General features: G+C 42.5%; 1 protein-coding gene, 1 long non-coding RNA gene and 1 pseudogene across 19 annotated transcripts in view; 2 read left to right on the top strand and 1 right to left on the bottom strand.

The window, feature by feature from the left end:
• LOC103787882 (uncharacterized) overlaps positions 1–9,252 on the bottom strand; it is a 151,256-nt gene extending 142,004 nt beyond the window's left edge. For 4 of the 7 annotated variants that reach the window (XR_013526440.1, XR_013526442.1, XR_013526443.1 and 1 more), the window contains exon 1: positions 9,097–9,252. This is a non-coding gene — a long non-coding RNA (uncharacterized LOC103787882). Of the gene's footprint in view, positions 1–4,517; positions 4,584–9,096 lie in introns of all 7 variants that reach the window. The other 3 variants (XR_013526441.1, XR_013526454.1, XR_013526455.1) reach the window with 1 other exon arrangement.
• Positions 919–1,595, top strand: LOC108588209 (midkine pseudogene; annotated as a pseudogene).
• Positions 9,253–9,295: 43 nt separating the features above from the next.
• STAMBP (STAM binding protein) overlaps positions 9,296–19,403 on the top strand; it is a 32,056-nt gene continuing 21,948 nt past the window's right edge. For 6 of the 12 annotated variants that reach the window (XM_078349047.1, XM_078349045.1, XM_008980498.5 and 3 more), the window contains exons 1-2: positions 9,296–9,334; positions 11,193–11,407. In XM_078349047.1, the coding sequence (XP_078205173.1) occupies positions 11,205–11,407 (203 nt within the window). In that variant the 5' untranslated portion in view covers positions 9,296–9,334; positions 11,193–11,204. Of the gene's footprint in view, positions 9,409–9,742; positions 9,849–11,192; positions 11,408–19,403 lie in introns of all 12 variants that reach the window. The other 6 variants (XM_035272258.2, XM_008980496.5, XM_017964236.4 and 3 more) reach the window with 3 other exon arrangements.

The raw sequence follows: 19,403 nt of genomic DNA, 5'->3' as shown, positions 1-19,403 counted from the left end.
TCACTTTGAAATTGGGCAAAACCCCTCACAGCTTCAGCTGCTGTTCTCACGTTGGTTCACAGTACTTTCCAGTGAACTTCTGCTGGCAGCTGGAAGGCATCCTGTCTGCCACTCCCTTTTGTGCGGATGCCATACCAGTCAAGTCCGGTACATTGGTGATGGTTTGCCTCACCCTCTTGTTTTTGGGTTCAGAGGGAAAACTGTCCTCTAGTTTTGGGGTAAAGGGTTTTCGGTTTGATCTATTTCCATAAGAGGATTTGAGGAGATTCAAAACTACACTGCTGCCTCCATCTTTCTAAAATCCTGCTCAATCTATTGATATAATTATTTTAAATACGGGAATCCTGTAGTTTTCTGTTCCCTGAAGCAGAGCTCTATTGCCCCAAAGCTAGTTAAGACTGAATCAGACAAGGCTTGCTGAGTCTCCTCTGTCTAACATGGTACCTCTGTACTTGTTCAGTCCATATTTTGAGTGAGAAGTCAAAACACAACAGCCTAAAGGGCGCATGGGTGGAGAATCTGGATAAAGGCCCTGATCAGAATATGTATCATTTCCTTCTCTTCGTATCTTCTTTCCTAAACATATATAAAATTGAGTCTCCCATTGCCCTCCTCCCCCCGCAAAAAAACCTGGTTCATACACAATTTTCTGAATCTCAGTTCACGGTAATGCCATTTTTCCAGTTGCTTGGGCCAGAAACCGTTGAAGTCATTTGACTTCTGTCTTTCCCTCCCAACTGCACCCGCAAAATATTAGCAAATTCCACCTGCCCTACTTTCAAACTGCTTCAAGGAACTGTTGACTTCTAACCACATTCCTCCATTTTCACTCGTCCAAGCCCTCATCATTTCCTGCCTAGATTATTGCAATATTCAACCCAGAGGTTCCCAAACTTCTAACTTTATCAAGCCCTTGTTGTCTCACTCCTAGGCCAAAGGAAATACGTAATAGTCCCATTTATTAAGAAGCTAGAGGGAGGGAACGAAGCAGCACAGGCAGTGAGCAAGTCAGCGCACGGTGGCCCCAGGATGCAGCACCGAGGCTTTTTCCTCTTCTCCTCCCTTGCCCTGTTGGCGTTTACCTCCACCGTGGCCAAAAAGAAACACAAGGCGAAGAAGTACGGCCCGGGGGAGCAAGTGCGCGGAGGAGTGGTCCTGGGGGCCCTGCACCCGCAGCAGCAAGGATTGCTGCGTGGGTTTCCACGAGGGCACCTGCGGGGCCCAGACCCAGCGCATCCGGTGCAGGATCCCCTGCAACTGGAAGGAGGAGTTTGGAGCCGACTGCAAGTACAAGGTTGAGAACTGGGTTGCGTGTGATAGGGAAACCAGCACCAAAGTCTGCCAGGACACGCTGAAGAAGGCACGCTACAATGCCCAGTGCCAGGAGACCATCCGCGTGACCAAGCCCTGCACTCCCAAGACCAAAGCCAAGGCCAAAGCCAAGAAAGGGAAGGAAAAGGACTAGAGGCCAAGTCTGGATGCCGAGGAGCCCCTGGTGTTACCTGGGGCCTGGCCTACACCCTCCCTCTCCCTGCCCCAAGATACGACCCGACAGTGCCTTCTGTGTGCTTATTAGCTTTAATCAATCATGCCCTGCCTTGTCCTTCTCACTCCCCAGCCCCACCCCTAGGTGCCCAAAGTGGAGAGGGACAAGGGATTCTGGGAAACCTGAGCCTCCCCCAAAGCAATGTGAGACCCAGAGCCCACTTTGTTATTCCCCATGATTCTATTACTAAGAAACACATTAAATAAACTGAATTCCCTCCCCACCCCCCAAAAAAGAAGTTAGGTGCCAATAATTCAACACGTATTTTTGCCTATAGTGGGCTAGATAATGGCCACCCAAAGAGATCAGGTCCTAATCCCTGGAACCAGTAGATGTTACCTTATTTGGAAAAAGGGACTTTGGAAGTGATTAAAGATCTTGAGATGGAGAGATGATCCTGAATTATCAGGGTGAGCCCTAAATGCAATCACATGTATCCTTATAAAATGAAGGGCAATGGAGATTTAACGCAGACGGGAGAGGAGAAGACAATGTGACCATGGAGATAGATACTAGAGTGAGGCAGCCACCAGCCAAAGAATGCCAGTGGCCACCAGAAGCTGGAAGAGGCAAGGAGCAAAATTTCCACATGAGCTTCCAAAGGGAACACAGCCCTGTTGACACCTGAATTTTATCCCAGTGATACTGATTCCAGACTTCGGAGCTTCAGAACTCTGAGAGTAGCTTTCTGTTTCCTGAAGCCACCAAGTTGTGGTGATTTATTACAGCAGCCACTGGAAACTAATACAATGCTCTAACAAGTAAGTAGCCATCTGAAAAATAATATATTTAAGTTAAAAGAAAACCTCACTCTTTACCACAATCACTTGCTAATTTGTGCCAGTGGGGTACTGACATCTCAAACCTTAGAATCAAGGACATTACCAGCCTCACTTCCTGTTCCACATTGATTTGCATAGGGCACTTGCCAAAAACCCAGCTTCACAAAGATATAGTATCATTGAAAGGAGTGTGGCATGACCTGTTGTTGAAACTATGAACTATACTTACTAGCTAGAAGCTCATATAGTATCTAACAAATGTTAAGTGTTGCTATGAATCCTTCACAAATTTAAAATTCCCACTTACACCCAGATGAATCTGCTGTAGTATATAGTGTCTTGGGAGCACGTTGTTACACTTTATTTTTTTTTAGACAGGGTCTGACTCTGTTGCCCAGGCTAGAGTGCAGTGGTGTGATCATAACTTATTGCTGCAACCTCAAACTCTGGCCTAGAGATGCTTCTACCTCAGCCTCCCAAAGCACTGGGATTATAGGTGTGAGCCACTGTGACTGGCTGTTACACCTTTTGAACCACAGTCCTAATTGGTTTTCCTGTTCCCGCCCTTTTCCCTAAAATTTGTCAACATGGCAGCCATAATGATCCTCTCAAAACACAAATCAGATCCTGTCACTCATTTGCTCAATCCTTTCCATAGCTTCTCATTTCTCACAGTCAAAGCCAACATTCTTACAATGAGTGGCCTATAAAATCTTACCTACAGCAGGGGTCAGCAAATATTTTCTGTAAAGAGCCAGTTAAATATGTTAGTCTTTGTGGGATAGTCTCTGTCTCAGTAACTCTACTCTGCCGTTGTAGCATGAAAGCAGCCACAGAAAATACATAAACAAATGAGCATGGCTATGTTCCAATAAAACTTTATTTATAAAAACAGGCTGCACTGGCTTGCTGACTCGTGCCCTACATGATTTACTGCTGTGTTCCCCTTCACTGCACTCCAGGCACACTGAGCCCCCTTACTGAGCCTTGAATGCACCAGCAAGCTCCTGACTCAAGGCCTCTACACTTGCTATTCCCTGCTTGGAAAGCTCTTCTTACTGCCAAGTATTTTTTCAAATCTTTTCAATGGGAGTTTCCTTGACCACAGTAGTTGGAATTAGAGTTGCCTCACTGCTTCTCCCTTCCCTCAATCTGATTCCATGTGCCAGGGCCCATTGCTTCTACAGTATTTTGAATCTTCTAATACACTATGTAATTGACTCCTTTATCATGATAATTTTTGTAATCCACCACTCCTTCATCCGTCACTAAACTATAACATCCCTGAGGGCAGGGAAATTTTTGTCTGCTTTGTTCACTGATATGTGCCTAATGCCTTAAACAGTGTCTGGCACATAGATGATAATCAATAAATATTTGTGAAATTACTAACTAAATGAATATTTTTTAGTGTACACACATAGTGACATGCAATTCTTCTTTTTTTCTTTTTTTTTTTTTTGAGACAGAGTTTCGCTCTTGTGCAGGCTAGAGTGCAATGGCATGATCTTGGCTCACCGCAATCTCTACCTCCTGGGTTCAAGTGAGACTCCTGCCTCAGCCTCCCAAGTAGCTGATATTACAGGCATGCACCACCATGTTCAGCTAATTTTGTATTTTTAATAGAGACAGGGTTTCTCCATATTGGTCAGGCTGGTCTCGAACTCTCAACCTCAGCTGATCCACCTGCCTTGGCCTCCCAAAGTTGGGATTACAGGTGTTAGCCACCACACTTGGCTACCTGCAATTCTTTATCCCTCATTAAAAGTTATATAGTTCCTTGTCATAATTCAGGCCCTATATTTGAAAAGAAATATGTAAACCAAATATACAATGATTAAATCCTTCACTCAAAATGTCCAATTCTCGAATAGCTATAAAGTTTCTCATGTCATTTAACTCTTGTTGAAATTTGCAACCTTGAAAATGGCACTAAAACAAAGGCTTTGAATTATTGGAAAATAAATTATATAGTCCACATCTAGCAAGCAGGTAACAAAAGAAAATATGTCTAATATAAAATGGATTCCTCATGTACAGATTTAAACATAAATTTAGAAATATATACACATTAAACATCTTTCCAAGCATGCATAAGGACTCATTTTCCAAAGTGATAATTTTTCTTGGCGATGAGAGAGACAAGTCTTCAAACAAACTATAGGTGGAGCTCCAAACCACAGATTCACCTTCATATTACTGGTTTTACAGTAGCCTTCTCAAGAAACAATTTCATTGGGTAATTCCAACTCCAGCTGAAAAGAAACATATGCATGCATTCATAATGCACAAACTTAAAAGATCCCAGTGCATTTGGTACATTTCCCTTTATTTGAATCAGCTCATTCTATATCTTTTTCTTCCCAAGTATTTACTTTTCAAATCTATTTGTCATTTTATATTCCCAGTGGACTCACAGCAAAAATTTTAACAATGTGAACAATTTGTCTTTAGTACACATTCCATTTCTGCTTTCATAGTCCCTCCATTCCCAAGCAATGTTCAAGATAGGCTGTTTAGTGTCTCAATGCATGGAGCTCACCTAGCCTCCCCTTGAGAATATTGGTCATCTTTTAAAGACTTTTTTTCCTTCTAAATCTTCATCCACGAAAGCCTTAAAACAACTGCAACTCAGTTTTTCTTTTTCATTGTGGTAGACCCATGCCAGACACAGACCCATGAGCATGATAGATATTCAATAAACACTTTCTCCATTAATAAGGGCATCTACCCTTGAGGCTTTCTTCTTCTAGCTCTAAGTGCCTTGTAGAGAAGAACGGGTCCCAAAAGCATAATGGTCATTGTTTTTCACTGTTCGTCTCAGCAATCAGCATAATTAGCTAGCCCATTCCTGTAAATCATTTTGGGGACAGTGAGACAATATTTATCTCAACAACTGAACATTCAACGATGTTGAGTGTCACATCTGGGTTCACAAGCCATTCTAGGCAGTGGGGAGAGAGCTGCGAGCAAGACAGAAAAAGATCATGTCTTTCTGGAAATTATATTCTAGTGGGGAATGAAAGACAATAAACAATGCAAATCATATCAGTGATAAGGACTATCAAGATAATTAGAACAGGACTAATGACAACTAATGACAGATGACTGGGTGGCTCCTTAGAATGGGTGGTCAGAGAAGTTCCCCTTGGGGGGTTAACATGTAAACTGAGAAATGAATGATAAGGCAGAGCCAGCCAAGTGAAGATCAGGGTAAAAGCACCCCAGAAAGAGGAATCAGCTATGCAAAGTTCTTGAGTGGAAAAGCAGATGTTTGGATGGAGTGGATGGAGAGTATTACACAAGGAGATTGGGAGATGAAGTCAGAGAGGCAACAGGGGCCGAGTCACTCTGGAATCCCCAGTAAGGAGGATGGATGTTTATTCTAAGTGCCATGGGACTTCAGTTACGAGTTTTAAGCCCAGAAGTGATGGAATCTGATTTTTGCTTTAAAAAGACCATTAGTGGCCAGGTGTGGTGGCTCACGCTTGCAATCCAAGCACTTCGGGAGGCTGAGGTGGGTGGATCACCTGCAGTCAGGAGGTGAAGACCAGCATGGCCAACATGGCAAAATCCCATCTCTACTAAAAAAAAAAAAAAATACAAAATTTAGCCAGGTGTGGTGGTGGGTGCCTGTAATCCCAGCTACTCAGGAAGCTGAAGAAGGGAGAATTGCTTGAACCCGGGAGGCAGAGGTTGCAGCCAAGATTGCACCACACCACACTCTAGCCTGGGTGACAGAGCAAGACTCCATCTCAAAAAAAAAAAAATAATAATAATAATAATTAGCTGCTGTTGTAAGAATGCATTATAGTAAGTAAGAATGAATGCCCTCCTGTACTTAAAGCAATTGTCCCTCTAGGTATGCCACTTAACACAAGAGTACCAACTATGCAAGTGAAATACACCTGAAGTCAGGAGTCTTCCTTGTTTTTACCTCCTATGCCCCTCCAAAGCTGCTCTGGGTCTGTGTTTTTCTTTTCCTTTTATTTATTTATTTTTTTTGAGACGGAGTTTCGCTGTTGTTACCCAGACTGGAGTGCAATGGCGGGATCTCGGCTCACCGCAACCTCTGCCTCCTGGGTTCAAGCAATTCTCCTGCCTCAGCCTCTCGAGTAGGTGGGACTCCAGGCGCGTGCCACCATGCCCAGCTAATTTTTTTGTATTTTTAGTAGAGACGGGATTTCACCATGTTGACCAGGATGGTCTCGATCTCTTGACCTTGTGATCCACCCCCCTCGGCCTCCCAAAGTGCTGGGATTATAGGCGTGAGCCACCGCGCCCGACCTCCTTTTATTCTTTTCGCTTTTTAGTGATAGGGGTCTTACAATGTTGCCCAGGCTGGCATGCAGTGGCTTTTCACAGTTGAGACCATAGCACACCACAGCCTTAAACTCCTGGGCTCCAGTGATCCTCCTGGGTTTTTTGTTTTGTTTTGTTTTTTGAGAGACGGTCTCACTCTGTTGCCCAGGCTGGAGGGCAGTGGTGCAATCATAGCTCGCTATATCCTCAAACTCCTGGGCTTAAGTGCTCTTTCTGTCTCAGCTTCCCGAAGTGCTGGGATTATAGGCATGAGCCAGCACACCTGGTTCAGGCCTGTGTTTTCTAAACCATGATGTTACATATCAGATTAAGAACTTCACATTCTAGGCATCTTTTGCTGCTGCCCGAAAATGAGCAGGTAGGAATGAGCATGCAGGAGTGCAGGAGATCTGACATTGGCATATGCAAGAGGCCAGATGGGGGCTGCTATATTCAGGAAAAGTGTTCACGGCCAGGTGTGGACACCAGAAGGAAAGAGTATCTCAATTCCTAACTTGGTCTTAGTCTACCAAGTAAGCTGCTGAAGCCTATTTACTGAAAGAATACCTTCCATGCTTAGCCTCCAATCTTTAGGGCAGGGGTAGGTAGGATATTCTCCTCAGTTATGCCAAGAACCTTTTACAGCTCTGATTTCCTGATTGTGTGTACAAAATTGTTTAGTTTTAAACTTTTCCAGTTAAACAAGAAATGAGGAATGTAAAACTTTCACCCTGGCTAAGATTTCCTCGTTGTTTCGGGTCCCTAGAAAGCTGAGTATTGAACTTTGCCCCACATATAAAAAATATAGTCAACATTTACAAATTCTCTCCCTAAAATGACTAGATCCTCCACTTAGCCATTGCCTTAAGAACTGCTAGCAACTGTGCATATTAACTTTCTGATATCAGGAACAGCCTCTATGTGGCTGGCGCTGACTGTTTATGCATATCCCTTTTATATGTGTGTCTCAGTTATAGCTTCTTAAAGTCTTCTCACCATAATCTTAAAATCTAGGATGTTTGTAAATTCTCTTTACCTGTTAAACTAAACATAAAAAAAAAAGAACTACTTCAGAGATTGTGCTCAATGGGAGTAGATGCCTATGTTTCCTGCCCACCAGTTCTACTTCTGCGTGTACTTCCACCGTAAGAGTATCCATCTGCTAGATTTGTTTGCTCATGTATCCCTAACACCTAAAACAGAACCTGGAACATAGTAGACACTCAGTAAACATTTACTGACTGAGAGGTTGAATGCATTGGATTTTGGCCTGTGTTGCCTCCTGCCAGAACCCTATCTACACTATATGCCCACCCTATGACCAGCATCTCCAGTGCATCAGTTTCTTTAGGCTCAACCCATTATGTGTACATTCTGAAAAGAGTCAGTAGAGAGAGCTTTGAAGATAGGGTAGAGCATTCTCTACAATTATCTTCCCAGATTTATCTGCAGTAGATCCATGAGAGTCAATAGTAGACCCATGTACATTAATGCTTGCCGGGGGCAGAAGGGGAGGTGATGATGCAATTAAGTACTTTCAAACCCTAGTCTGAAAAGTTGATGACTACATAGAATCACTTCAGGTAACTCCAACAAAAATATACACAACAGAGTTTGGGAGAAATGAGAGATCTGAAGGCTGGCTAGGTGGAGGAGGCAACATCTGAACTAGGGCTTTAAGCTAGACCTGGAAGAACAGGTCATGTCATCACATTAACTAACTCACAGGAAGGCTCCCAAATTTGGGGAAAGTGTCCCCAGAGACTTTGACTTTTAAACCAAAGCATAACGTTTCACAAAGTCTCCTGAGGCAGAATGACTAGCAAGCTTGCAGGACCTTTTTGGAAAGAGAGTGTGTATGGATTCATACAGACACACATCTAAATGCAGAACGTGCCACTCTGTATTTGATGCATAAAACCACCTTGTCCGGTCTCAGCACAGGAACTGTCACACAGTTCTTTGTGTCTCCACTGCTTTTGCATAGTGGCTCTTAGAGATTAAACCCTTTTTTTTCAAATATTTTATAGTTTTTTTGACATTAAAAAGTTAGTCTCAGCCCGGTGCAGTGGCACACACCAGTAATCCCAGTACGCTGGGAGGCAGAAGCAGGAAGATTGCTTGAGTCCAGAAGTTGGAGACCACAGTGAGCTTTGATCACACCACTGCACTCCTGTGCTGGCCTGGGTGACCCTGCAAGACCTTGTCTTACCAAAAAAAAAAAGTTAGACTCATCTTCTTTTCTAAGCAGTAACAACTATTGCCTAATATCTAAGACTACCAATTTTGTGTAGAATGTAACGCAAGCTGAAAAATACATTCGAAAGACTTCCGGTCCCCCAATTTATAAATCCTGGTTTAGCTAAGTACGCAGGTGTACTGGGATCAGCAATCCCTACTTAAAAGCAGGAGTACTGTGAGCGTGATGAGGGGCTAACCCAAATCAAAATAATTTTAAAACCAAACCTTAGCTTGGTCATTGGTTCCGTCTTCTTCCCTGTTCCTTTTCCCTTTACCAAGATGGCCGATGCATTGTTCGCTCCTCATTGGTCAGATTTTCAGCAGGTGATTCACGCCCCACCAACTAGCTCTCCATCCCAAGTCCTAAATCCTTGAGAGAGTAATAAACCGACGGGAGGGAGTGGGCGGAGCGGGCGCCGGATGTGACGTTTCCGGAAGCTCCGAGTGTCATCTGCGGGGAAAGGTGGGGAAGGGTCCCGGGAACGTGGTGGGGCAGGGGCTCTGATTGTGGTCGGACTCTGAAGGGGAACGGCTGCCGTGAGTGTGGGGCCTGCAGCCTTCTTTCCCCGAGTCCCCTGCGCGGCTTGCCTCGCTCGAGGCACCCGACGGCTTCGGTCTCCGCGGGCTGGCGCCTGACCAGCCAGGCCCAGCGTTTCCCCGCCTGCTGCGTTTGAACGATCCTGAAAACCCTGAATGATTGTGCCCGGGGTTGGCAACTTGGTCCTGAGTGCCTTCAAGAAGTGCTCCTCAGGCAGTTGTCAGTGGAGCCCTTCCGACTGTATACGCCCCCTCCGCTCATACCTGCTACTTCCTTTCTCCTCCTCGTATTTTCCCCTCGGTCCTTTACGCCGCCCTTCCCCCTCATTTGCAGATGCTGCATCCCGCTTTTGGAATTGCTCAACCCGTTGGTACCCGGCGCCGCTTCCTGGCCTCGGGAGGTGGTTCCTTTCTTAACCCACAAGAACCTCTCCCAAGAGGTACTGAGATGCAACGACCATCCTCTGTTTTAGTTAACTTAAATGGGCTGTGGAGTAGGTTTACTAATTAGGCAACCTGGGGAGGTTTTAGATATGCTTGCGGCTTTCTGAATCCCTAAAGAGGCCTCTTGAGAGATGGACTGTCTCTGCATCCCTAGTAGTCCTCACGGCTTTTGTACTATTAGTGAGGGTGTTTTAGAGGGGAAGCTTTGTGGAGGCATTGTGACCCGAATATTGAAGAGACCTAAAGATGGAATTGGCTAAGATTGCCCCTGAAGGAAGAGTTGTAGCAGAAAAGAAAAACAGTAGATAGACAAATGAAACTGAAATGTAAGGATGCCTGGGCCGATTGGAGTCCTGACTGAAGCAAAAGATCTCTGCTGGGGAGGGCCCGTTGCCACAGGGCCTTAAATTCCAAGATTAATTTTACTGTAGCTTGTATATTCTAGAGCATGCTGATTAGGGTTTGCTGTAATGCATTGTGTATCAATTGCACAGATTTGTTTTGGAGATGATAGTGGTGATATCTGGTTGGAATCTGGAATCTGATTCTAACAGCAACTATACCTAGAAAGACAAGAATTGCTGGAGTCTTTGGACCCCAAGAGGGAAATCTGCTGAGTTGGTTGGTTGGTTTTTGCAATCCAAGTTACATCGTGCCCTTTTGTTATTCAAAGAATGCTTAGTCTATGAAGATGAATAAATGGTTGTTTTCAAGATCCAAATTCCTTGCCATGATGAATGGATGATTTTATAGATTGACTGTAGTGGTTTAGTGAGCAGAGTTATGATTGTGAGCATTAATTCCCAGACCAGTTCCCCTAACTCACCTTGTGCTCAAATATGAAAAAGTATACCACAGAAAATGTCACTCTCAGATTAAATAAAAATGGTCAACCTTGAAGTCAATTAACAATCCTCATGAAAGTTCACTGAGTGCACTCTGCCAGGTACTGGGGTGGAGGTATGTGGGTGTCTGGAAGGAGAAATAATAGAAAATGAAAGATACTGCTCCTACTCATTATGGGCGGAGCCACCTAATGAAAAGGAATTTGATTAACTTGAACTGAACCTTTAGTTGACCCACTGTGGTTATACTATTTATACCACCTAATTATGGGACAGGGATTGTACGTTTTCGAGTCTGCCAGTCCTTTCATCATTGTGATTTGGGTGAGAGTCTCAGTCTTCTTGTAAGAAAGTCTTTATTTAATAGGAGCCACAGCATTGGGTATGTTTCTCTTATATTTTCTTATTAAGGTAGAGGTCTGTGAGATAAACTATAAGACACTGCTGGGATGATGGGGGAAATGGTATTGATGCCATCTGTTTTTTCTGTCTCAGAACTTAGTCCTGATGTCTGACCATGGAGATGTGAGCCTCCCGCCCGAAGACCGGGTGAGGGCTCTCTCCCAGCTGGGTAGTGCGGTAGAGGTGAATGAAGATATTCCACCCCGTCGGTACTTCCGCTCTGGAGTTGAGATTATCCGAATGGCATCCATTTACTCTGAGGAAGGCAACATTGAACATGCCTTCATCCTCTATAACAAGTATATCACGTAAGACACCTACAGTTTCCTTTTTCCTTTCTGGTGACGGGTGCCTCGCTTATTCAGCTCAAAATTGCTAAAACTACAGAACTTCACAATATCATCAGCATTAATCATTTTTGCCGGCGACTCCTACATATTGGCTGTCCTTGCCATTCAAAGACATGAGTGCTGAAGGTGTTATTTTCATGACTCAGTAATTTATGAGTAAGAGATTTAGCTCTTTGGCCTATGCCCACATAGCCCAGCTGTTAGACAAAAGAGTTGGTGGTTAAACTAGACATGTTATGTACTGATGAATGCTTTTACTGTCCTCTTTCTACTAAAGCAGCCAATCATAGAAATATTGTTGGGGTCTAGCAGAGCCAAAATTCCTCACTTCTACTTATTCTGTTGCAAATTGAGTGATACAGGAAAAATTTTTTTCCTCTTAACCTTTATCATAATGATGCAAATCATCAAATAATTAGTAATTGCCTACAGTTTGTGTGGCTCATCATAATAAGACCTTTCCCTGGAGCTGTTTATCATCTTAGGGTAGGCAGCATAAGTAGAAGATTTCAGTATATTAACAGCAAACAACTAAAACTCTATTGACAGTGAAATGATACATAATTTAGAAAGGGAATAATGTTCAAAAATGATGAGTTTGTGTCCTTTGTAGGGACAAGGAAGGATCTGGAGAACATCATTCTCAGCAAACTGACACAAGAACAGAAAATGAAATACCGCATGTTCTCACTCACAGGCGGGTGATGAACAATGAGAACACATGGACACAGGGAGGGGAGCACTACACACTGGGGTCTATTGGGGAGAATAGGGGAGGGACAGCATGGTGGGGAGCTGGGAAGGGATAGCATGGGGAGAAATGTCAGATGTGGGTGAAGGGGAGGAAGGCAGCAAATCACACTGCCACGTGTGTACCTATGCAACTATCTTGCATGTTCTGCACATGTACCCCAAAACCTAAAATGCAATTAAAAAAAAGAAGAAGAAAGGGAATAATGTTAAAGGTCTTATTTATCATTTCTAATCTTGTTCTTTCACTATACCAGCACTTTTTAAAAAATAATTATAATGTATTTGGTTCTTAGTAGTTCATAGTGTATTTCACCTGCATAATTTTATTTGATTTTCATAGTTCTGTGTGCATGTTGTAGGGCACACTACCCTACATTCTACATATGAGGAAACAAGCTCAGTGTTTGGTGATATGCTCGTGTTTGAAGTGACACAACCTCAGTTTTCTAACTTCTAATTCAGGATTTGTTCTACAACATAGGTCCTGTTCTTCTTGTTTTCCGTTTAGTAATGTTCTATGAGTCAAAGAACTACTCAAAGGTAGTCTTTTGAGATCATAGTCAGGAGCCACACTGGCTATTTTTTGGTTATTTTTCTTACTACTGATTTATGATTTATGAGTAGGTAACATATATATATATGGTGCAGAATTCAGAGGCACAGAAAAGTAGCTATAGTTAAAAGTAAGTCTCGGCTGGGTGTGGTGGCTCTTGCCTGTAAGATCTGACATAGCCAGATCACCTGAGATCGGGAGCTCAAGGCCAGCTTAGCCAACATGGTGAAACCCTGTCTCTACTAAAAATGCAGAAATTAGTCAGCCATGGTGGCGCAAGCCTGTAATCCCAGCTACTTGGGAGGCTGAGGCAGGAAGATCACTTGAAACTGGGAGGCGAAGGTTACAGTGAGCTAAGATTGCGCCACTGCACTCCAGACTAGGCAACAGAGTGAGACTCTTGTCTCAAAAAAAGTCTCCCCACCCACTCCTCTTTCCCCGCAAACCCTCAGTTCTCCTCCCCAGAGACAATCACTCTTAGTAGTTTCTTAGCTGTCTTCCAAAAGATGATATACACATACCAGTTATATCACATTAAATTTTTGATCACATATTCCTCTAAAGCAGGTCTTTTCAACTTTGGCACTATTGACCTTTTGGGCTGAATTCTTTGTTGTGGAAGTTGTCCTGTGTGTAACAGAATGTTTAGCAGCATCCCTGGTTTCTCCTCACTAGATTCCAGTATCCCTCCTCCCCACAGTGTGACAACCAAAAATATCTCCAGATGTTATCTGATGTTATCTAAGGAACAGAATCACCTCTCTTTGAAACCAGTGCTCTAAAGAAAAGTATGTGGAAGAGTGGACTGCCTAGGATTCATATTGTAATTGTAAAGTGGAGAAATGGGACTTTATTGTCTTTTTTATTTAGAAATGTTGTCTGTGTTAGATGAGAAAACCTTAGACAGATAAGTTAAATTTAACAGAGTTTAATCCAGTAGAAAACGGTTCAGGGAACACTCAGGACCAAAAGTGGTGCAGAATGTTCCACTCCTTAGTGGAGGTTGTGCAGACTATATTTATAGTCAGAGGAAAGGAAATGAGATACAGAAATAGTCTGATTGGCTACAGTTCTTGTGTTTGCCTTATTTGGTCATGTTTTGGCAGCCATTAGCCTCTGATTGGCTGGAGGTTTCAGCTGCTATGATTGGTTGATACTCAGCTATTTGTTATACTTGTAACCTAATTCTTAAGTTACAGTTTGTTTATACATTAAATTAGGTTACAGTTCACTATGTTTGGAGGCAGCTTTAACTTAACACCTGTTTTGTTAAAGATCTGTAGTTCTTTAATGCCATTATGCCATTTCATATGGACTCAATGTTGTTAAGCTTCCATAGAATTATACTTATATTTCTGCTCTCTTTGCTGTTATGAGTTTTTAATTCCTAGGCACACTATTTATTTTCCTTAGAAGTTTTTTTTTTTTTTTTTACTACTGTCCTCTTTATATACTCTACTCCTCGTAGGAATAGTCTTATGTATTTCCTATAAGCTTGTAGATTGTTCTCTCAGAATGAAACTCAGGAGCACAATTCCTTTGGAAAAACACTAATTCAGAAGGTTCAATAGAATCACGGATTCAGTCTACCAGGTGTTTTCTGAAGGGCTTTCAGAGTCCTATTGCCCCATAATGGAAAGGGCTTTCAGGGCAAAGACCATATTTATTCAACACATATGTATTGATTATACCTGGGATCTACATGGCACTGCACTAGGTCCTGGACACAGAGTAGTGAGTAAAATGGCCTCTGTTCTTATTGGTGTTCCTTTATAGGTATGGGAGAAGACAGGAAACAGATAAGCAAATAAATACAGTTTACCCTTGAACAACACAGAGGTTAGCACCAATCCCCCATGCAATAAAAAATATACATATGACCGGGCATGGTGGCTCACACCTGTAATCCCAGCACTTTGGGAAGCCAAAGTGGGTGCATCACTTGATATCAGGAGTTCAAGACCAGACTGGTCAACATGGTAAAACCCCATCTCTACTAAAAATACAAAAATTAGCCTGGTGTGGTGGCGGGTACCTGTAATCCCAGCTACTTCGGAGGCTGAGGCAGGAGAATTGCCTGAACTCAGGAGATGGAGGTTGCAGGAAGCTGAGATCTTCACTACACTCTAGCCTGGGAACAGAGTGAGACCATGTCTCAAAAAAAAAAAAAAAGTAAAAAGCATATAATTTTAGACTCTCCAGAAAGTTAACTACTGATAGCCTACTGTTGACTGGAAACTTTATTGATAACATAGTCCATTATCACATACTTTGTATATGATATGTATTATGTATTATATTCTTACAGAAAAGCTAGAGAAAGAAGAAAATATTAAGAAAATCATAAAGAATAGAAAATATAGATACTGTTCATTAAGTGGAAGTAGATCATTATGAAGGTCTTCATCCTTGTCATCTTCATATTGAGTAGGCTGAGGAAGAGGAGGGGTTGGTCTTGCTGTCTCGGGGGTGGCAGAGGCAGAAGGAAATCCGTGTATAAATGGACCCACAGCATTTAAACCCATCTTGTCTAAAACTCAGCTGTAGTCATGTAATAAGGAAAATGCTATGAAGGCAACAAAAAGAGTACTGTGATGGAGAATAACCAAGGGTTTATGACTAAATAGTCAGCATAACGTCTGTCAGAGAACACAAGATTTAAGCTGAGACTTGACAAGATTTAAGCTGAGACTTGAGGAATGCAATGAAGTTGGTCATTCCAAGAGCCTAGGGCAGAGCATTAAAACACAGGTAACTGTGTTTTGGAGTGCTTAGGTGGAAAAGACCTTAGCATGTTCTGGGGATTGAAGGATCACTGTGTTTGGAGTATAGCCAGAGAAGAGGGAGGATGACTCCAGAGGAGGCTGGAGAGGCAAGTGGGGCTGGATCACACAGGATCTATGGGCCATGGTAAGGAGTCTGTTTTTTATCTTGAGAGTAACACCAAGCCATTGAAAAGTTTTAAGTGGGATTCAGACCTAAATTTACTTATTTATTTTTTTTTAAAGAGATGAGGTCTTGGCTGGGTGCGATGGCTCACGCCTGTAATCCCAACACTTTAGGAGGCTAAGGCGTGTGGATCACCTGAGGTCAGGAGTTCCGAGACCAGCCTAGCCACCCATCTCTACTAAAAATACAAAAATTGGCTGGGTGTGGTGGCCCACACCTATGATCCCAGTTACCTGGGAGGCTGAGGGAGGAGACTTGTTTGAACCCCAGCAGTAGAGGTTTCAGTGAGCCGAGATCACAGCCTTGCACTCCAGCCTGGGTGACAGAGCAAGACTCTGTCTCAAAAAAAAAAAAAAAATAGAGTTGAGGTCTCACTAATGCTGCCCAGGCTGGTCTCGAACTCCCGGTTGCAAGTGATCCTCCCATCTCAGCCTCCCAAAGTGCTGGGATTACAGGTGTGAACCACCATGTCCCACCAATTTTTTAAAGTATAAATTTTGGCTGTTGTGTAGTAAATGGTGGAGCAAGTGTTACGAGAAGGCAGGGACACTAGTTAGGAAATTCTTGCAGGCTGGTGACTTGAAATAGTCTGGCAACATGGAAAGATAGAGATGGATTTGATATTTTGGAGGTCAAGTCCATTGGACTTACTTATCACTTAGGGAAAAAGATACTGTGGAGGTTGATGTCATGTTTTGCCTTGAACAACTTATGATGGGGTAGTCCATGTACTGAGATGGGAAAAGTGGTATCTAAAGAGGGCTGGGTAGTGGGGGCATTTAAGCAATTACATTTGGGTTTTTCTTTTCTTTTTTTTTTTTTTTTTTTTTTTGACGTGTTAAAATTTGAGATGCCTGTAAGATATCCAGGTAGAGATGTCAATGGGAGGTTGAATGTACCATTCTGAACTCAGAAGACTGGGGTCTGGGCTAGAAATGTAGACAAGGGAGTCCCTAGCATACAGATAGTTCTGAAGTCATGAGAATAGCTGAGATTTTCTAGTGTGGTGGCCCATGCCTATGATCGTATATATGTTTTCAAAAACTTTTTGAAAACAGTTTTTCAGTAAAGTTGGGGTATTTTTGGTAATCCTTTGTACTTTGTACCTTAAAAAAATTCGTCTGAGAGGGGTCTATAGGCTTCACCAGATGCCAGAAGCATCCATGGCACATAAAAGATCGAGACTCTTTGTTAACAAGACTGTGGAATAAGAAGAGAAGGAGTCTAGGACTGAGCCTTGAGGTTAGTTAGTGGAGGGAGAGCCAACAGGGGAGACTTTGAAGGAAGGTTCAAGAGGCAGGAGGAAATCCAAGAGAGAGCGGTGTGGTGTCATGGGAGCCAAAAGAGGTCCGTGTTTGAGAAAGGAGAGTAGTCAGCTATGTCAGATGGGTGAAGACAGAAGACTGACCTTTAGGTTTGGTAAGATGATGTCATTGGTGATCTTGGTAAGCGATTTCATTGGAAGGATTACAGAGACCCTAGATTAGAATGTGTAGAAAGGTGAATGGACAGTAAGAAAGTGAAGGCAGAGGGTATCGACCAGAAGGTGGCCAATTTTTTTCCATAAGGGACCAGAGAGTAAAAATTTTTGGTTTTGCAGGCTACTTGCTCTCTGTCACCACCTCTATTTTATAGTGTGACAGCAGACGTAGACAACAATCAAATGAATGGATGTGACTGGTTCCAATAAAACTTTATTTACAAGAGCAGATGGCTAGCTGGATTTGGCACACCAGCTATAGTTTGCCAAGCCCTGGTGTAGACAACTCTTTGGAGAAGTTTAGATGGGATGAGAAGTAGAAAAATGGGGAAGTAGCTGAAGGGGGACAAGGAACTTGTGAACATGTGTATGTATTTTAAGATGGGAGATTTTAGAGGATGTTTTTGCTGATGGAAAGGATCCTATGGAGGAGGAGAGGCTGACAGTCCAGAAGAGAGCTTAGCAGTAGTAATAAACTCCTCAGAAGGCAAGTGGGGGATAGGATTAAGAGTACATGGATGCCTAAGGAATTGTTTTTTATGTCACTTAGTGTTACTTTGAGTGACATAATAGTGTTAACAGCAGGATTGATATGGGGAGTCTGTCCCTGTCACTTATAGGCCCATTTAAAATGATGAACTACTAGGAGATTAGCAGTTCATTTTTAATTTGGAATTTTGTCGCATTGGCTTCACCTGAAGCAATTAATATAGCTTCTCTCACTTTTCTTGCAGATACCTTTAAAATTCTGATTCTGAGTCTGTGAACAGATAATCACAGCAATTGCAAAGATTCTAGTTCAGTGATTCTCCGTCTTTTCTATCGTATTTTACTTGGTATACTCGTATCAGTAACAGTGGCTCAACTTTGGCAGTTACGGCAACCGAGGAGAAAAGAGAGGAGAGTAGACATCTACCTCACCACTCCTTTGCCTTCTCTACTACTGAGAATCATTGTTCTAGACCTTTTGTGGATACTTTACTTCAGGATTTTAAATGGCATGTTTGTTCCTTTTCCTGGAGCAGTTCAGGCATCTTAATGATCTCAGGCATAGTTCCCCCCTCAGTAGCTTCTCTAATGTAGGAATGCCTTGCCTTTTGCAGACCCCAGTATAGAAGAAAGAGTTCAGCCCATAAATCAGTACATATTTTCATGATGAGCACAGACAATAAACCAGGCAGTGGATTCTTTCACAGCTTTTTATGGTCATCAACTAGGCTGCCCAGAAGGGAGTGAGAGTATTCAGGCAATTCCTGTCTGCTATGTGAGCCTCCTGGAACACCAACCCTCTTTCTGAAAATGAACTGTCACCTGTGTGAAAATGTTTGCTGGGATTGGGGTTTATAGACTGAAGAAAGTTTCATGTGTGATCATGCTTACCTTGGTGAGTAACTTTTAAGACTGGAAGAATCAAGATGAGGATCCTTAATGCATCCACATTAAAGAAATTTTGCTTGACTTTTGTGTTAGTTGTTTTCAAACAAAACTAACAGTTATTCATGATGTTAAAAAATTTTTTGAACACTACAAAGGAGATATTAAAGTGAAAAGAGAAGTCTCATCTATCAGAGGTGGCCACTATTTTATTTCTGGCATGGATAAGACATGATTAAGTACGTAGGGGCTCCCATGTGTCCTTTTTCTTAAAGCATCAATGGGATCATACCATGTATTCTGTTCTGTGACTTGCTTTCTTCACCTTAGTGTCTTTCCATGTCAGGACATACTGAGCCATCTCATTCTGCCTCAGGGCTATTCCTGCTGCCTGGAACAGTCTTATGCCAGATTCATGGCTCACTGTCATCTAGCCCTTACTCTAATGCCTCCTTCTTAATGATGACCTCCTTAGCTGCTCTATCTAAAATTTCAACCATTCCCCTATCACTTTCTATCCCACTTCCCTATTAATGACTTTCCTAGCATACTTCTGTTTATTGTCTGTTCTCCCACTGTAATGTACACTCTGTGGTGGGGAGGAATTTTTGATTGTGTTGTTCACTGCCATATCGCCAACCTTTAGAATAATTCTGGACCCCATAGTAGATGCTCAGTAAATATTCATTGAATGAATGGGTGAATGATTACATTCAAATGATCACATTTGAATGCACACTATTTTTTAAATAGTCCCCTATTGATGAACATTTAGGGTTGTTTTTTTTGTTTTGTTTTCAGTTTTTTCTACTTTTTTAAACACTGCTGTATTGAATAGTTTTATA

Source organism: Callithrix jacchus, chromosome 14 (assembly GCF_049354715.1).
Source record: "Callithrix jacchus isolate 240 chromosome 14, calJac240_pri, whole genome shotgun sequence".
Lineage (NCBI taxonomy): Eukaryota > Metazoa > Chordata > Mammalia > Primates > Cebidae > Callithrix > Callithrix jacchus.
Note: the sequence above shows the minus strand (reverse complement) of the source record. Positions and strands in the feature narration are given on the sequence as shown.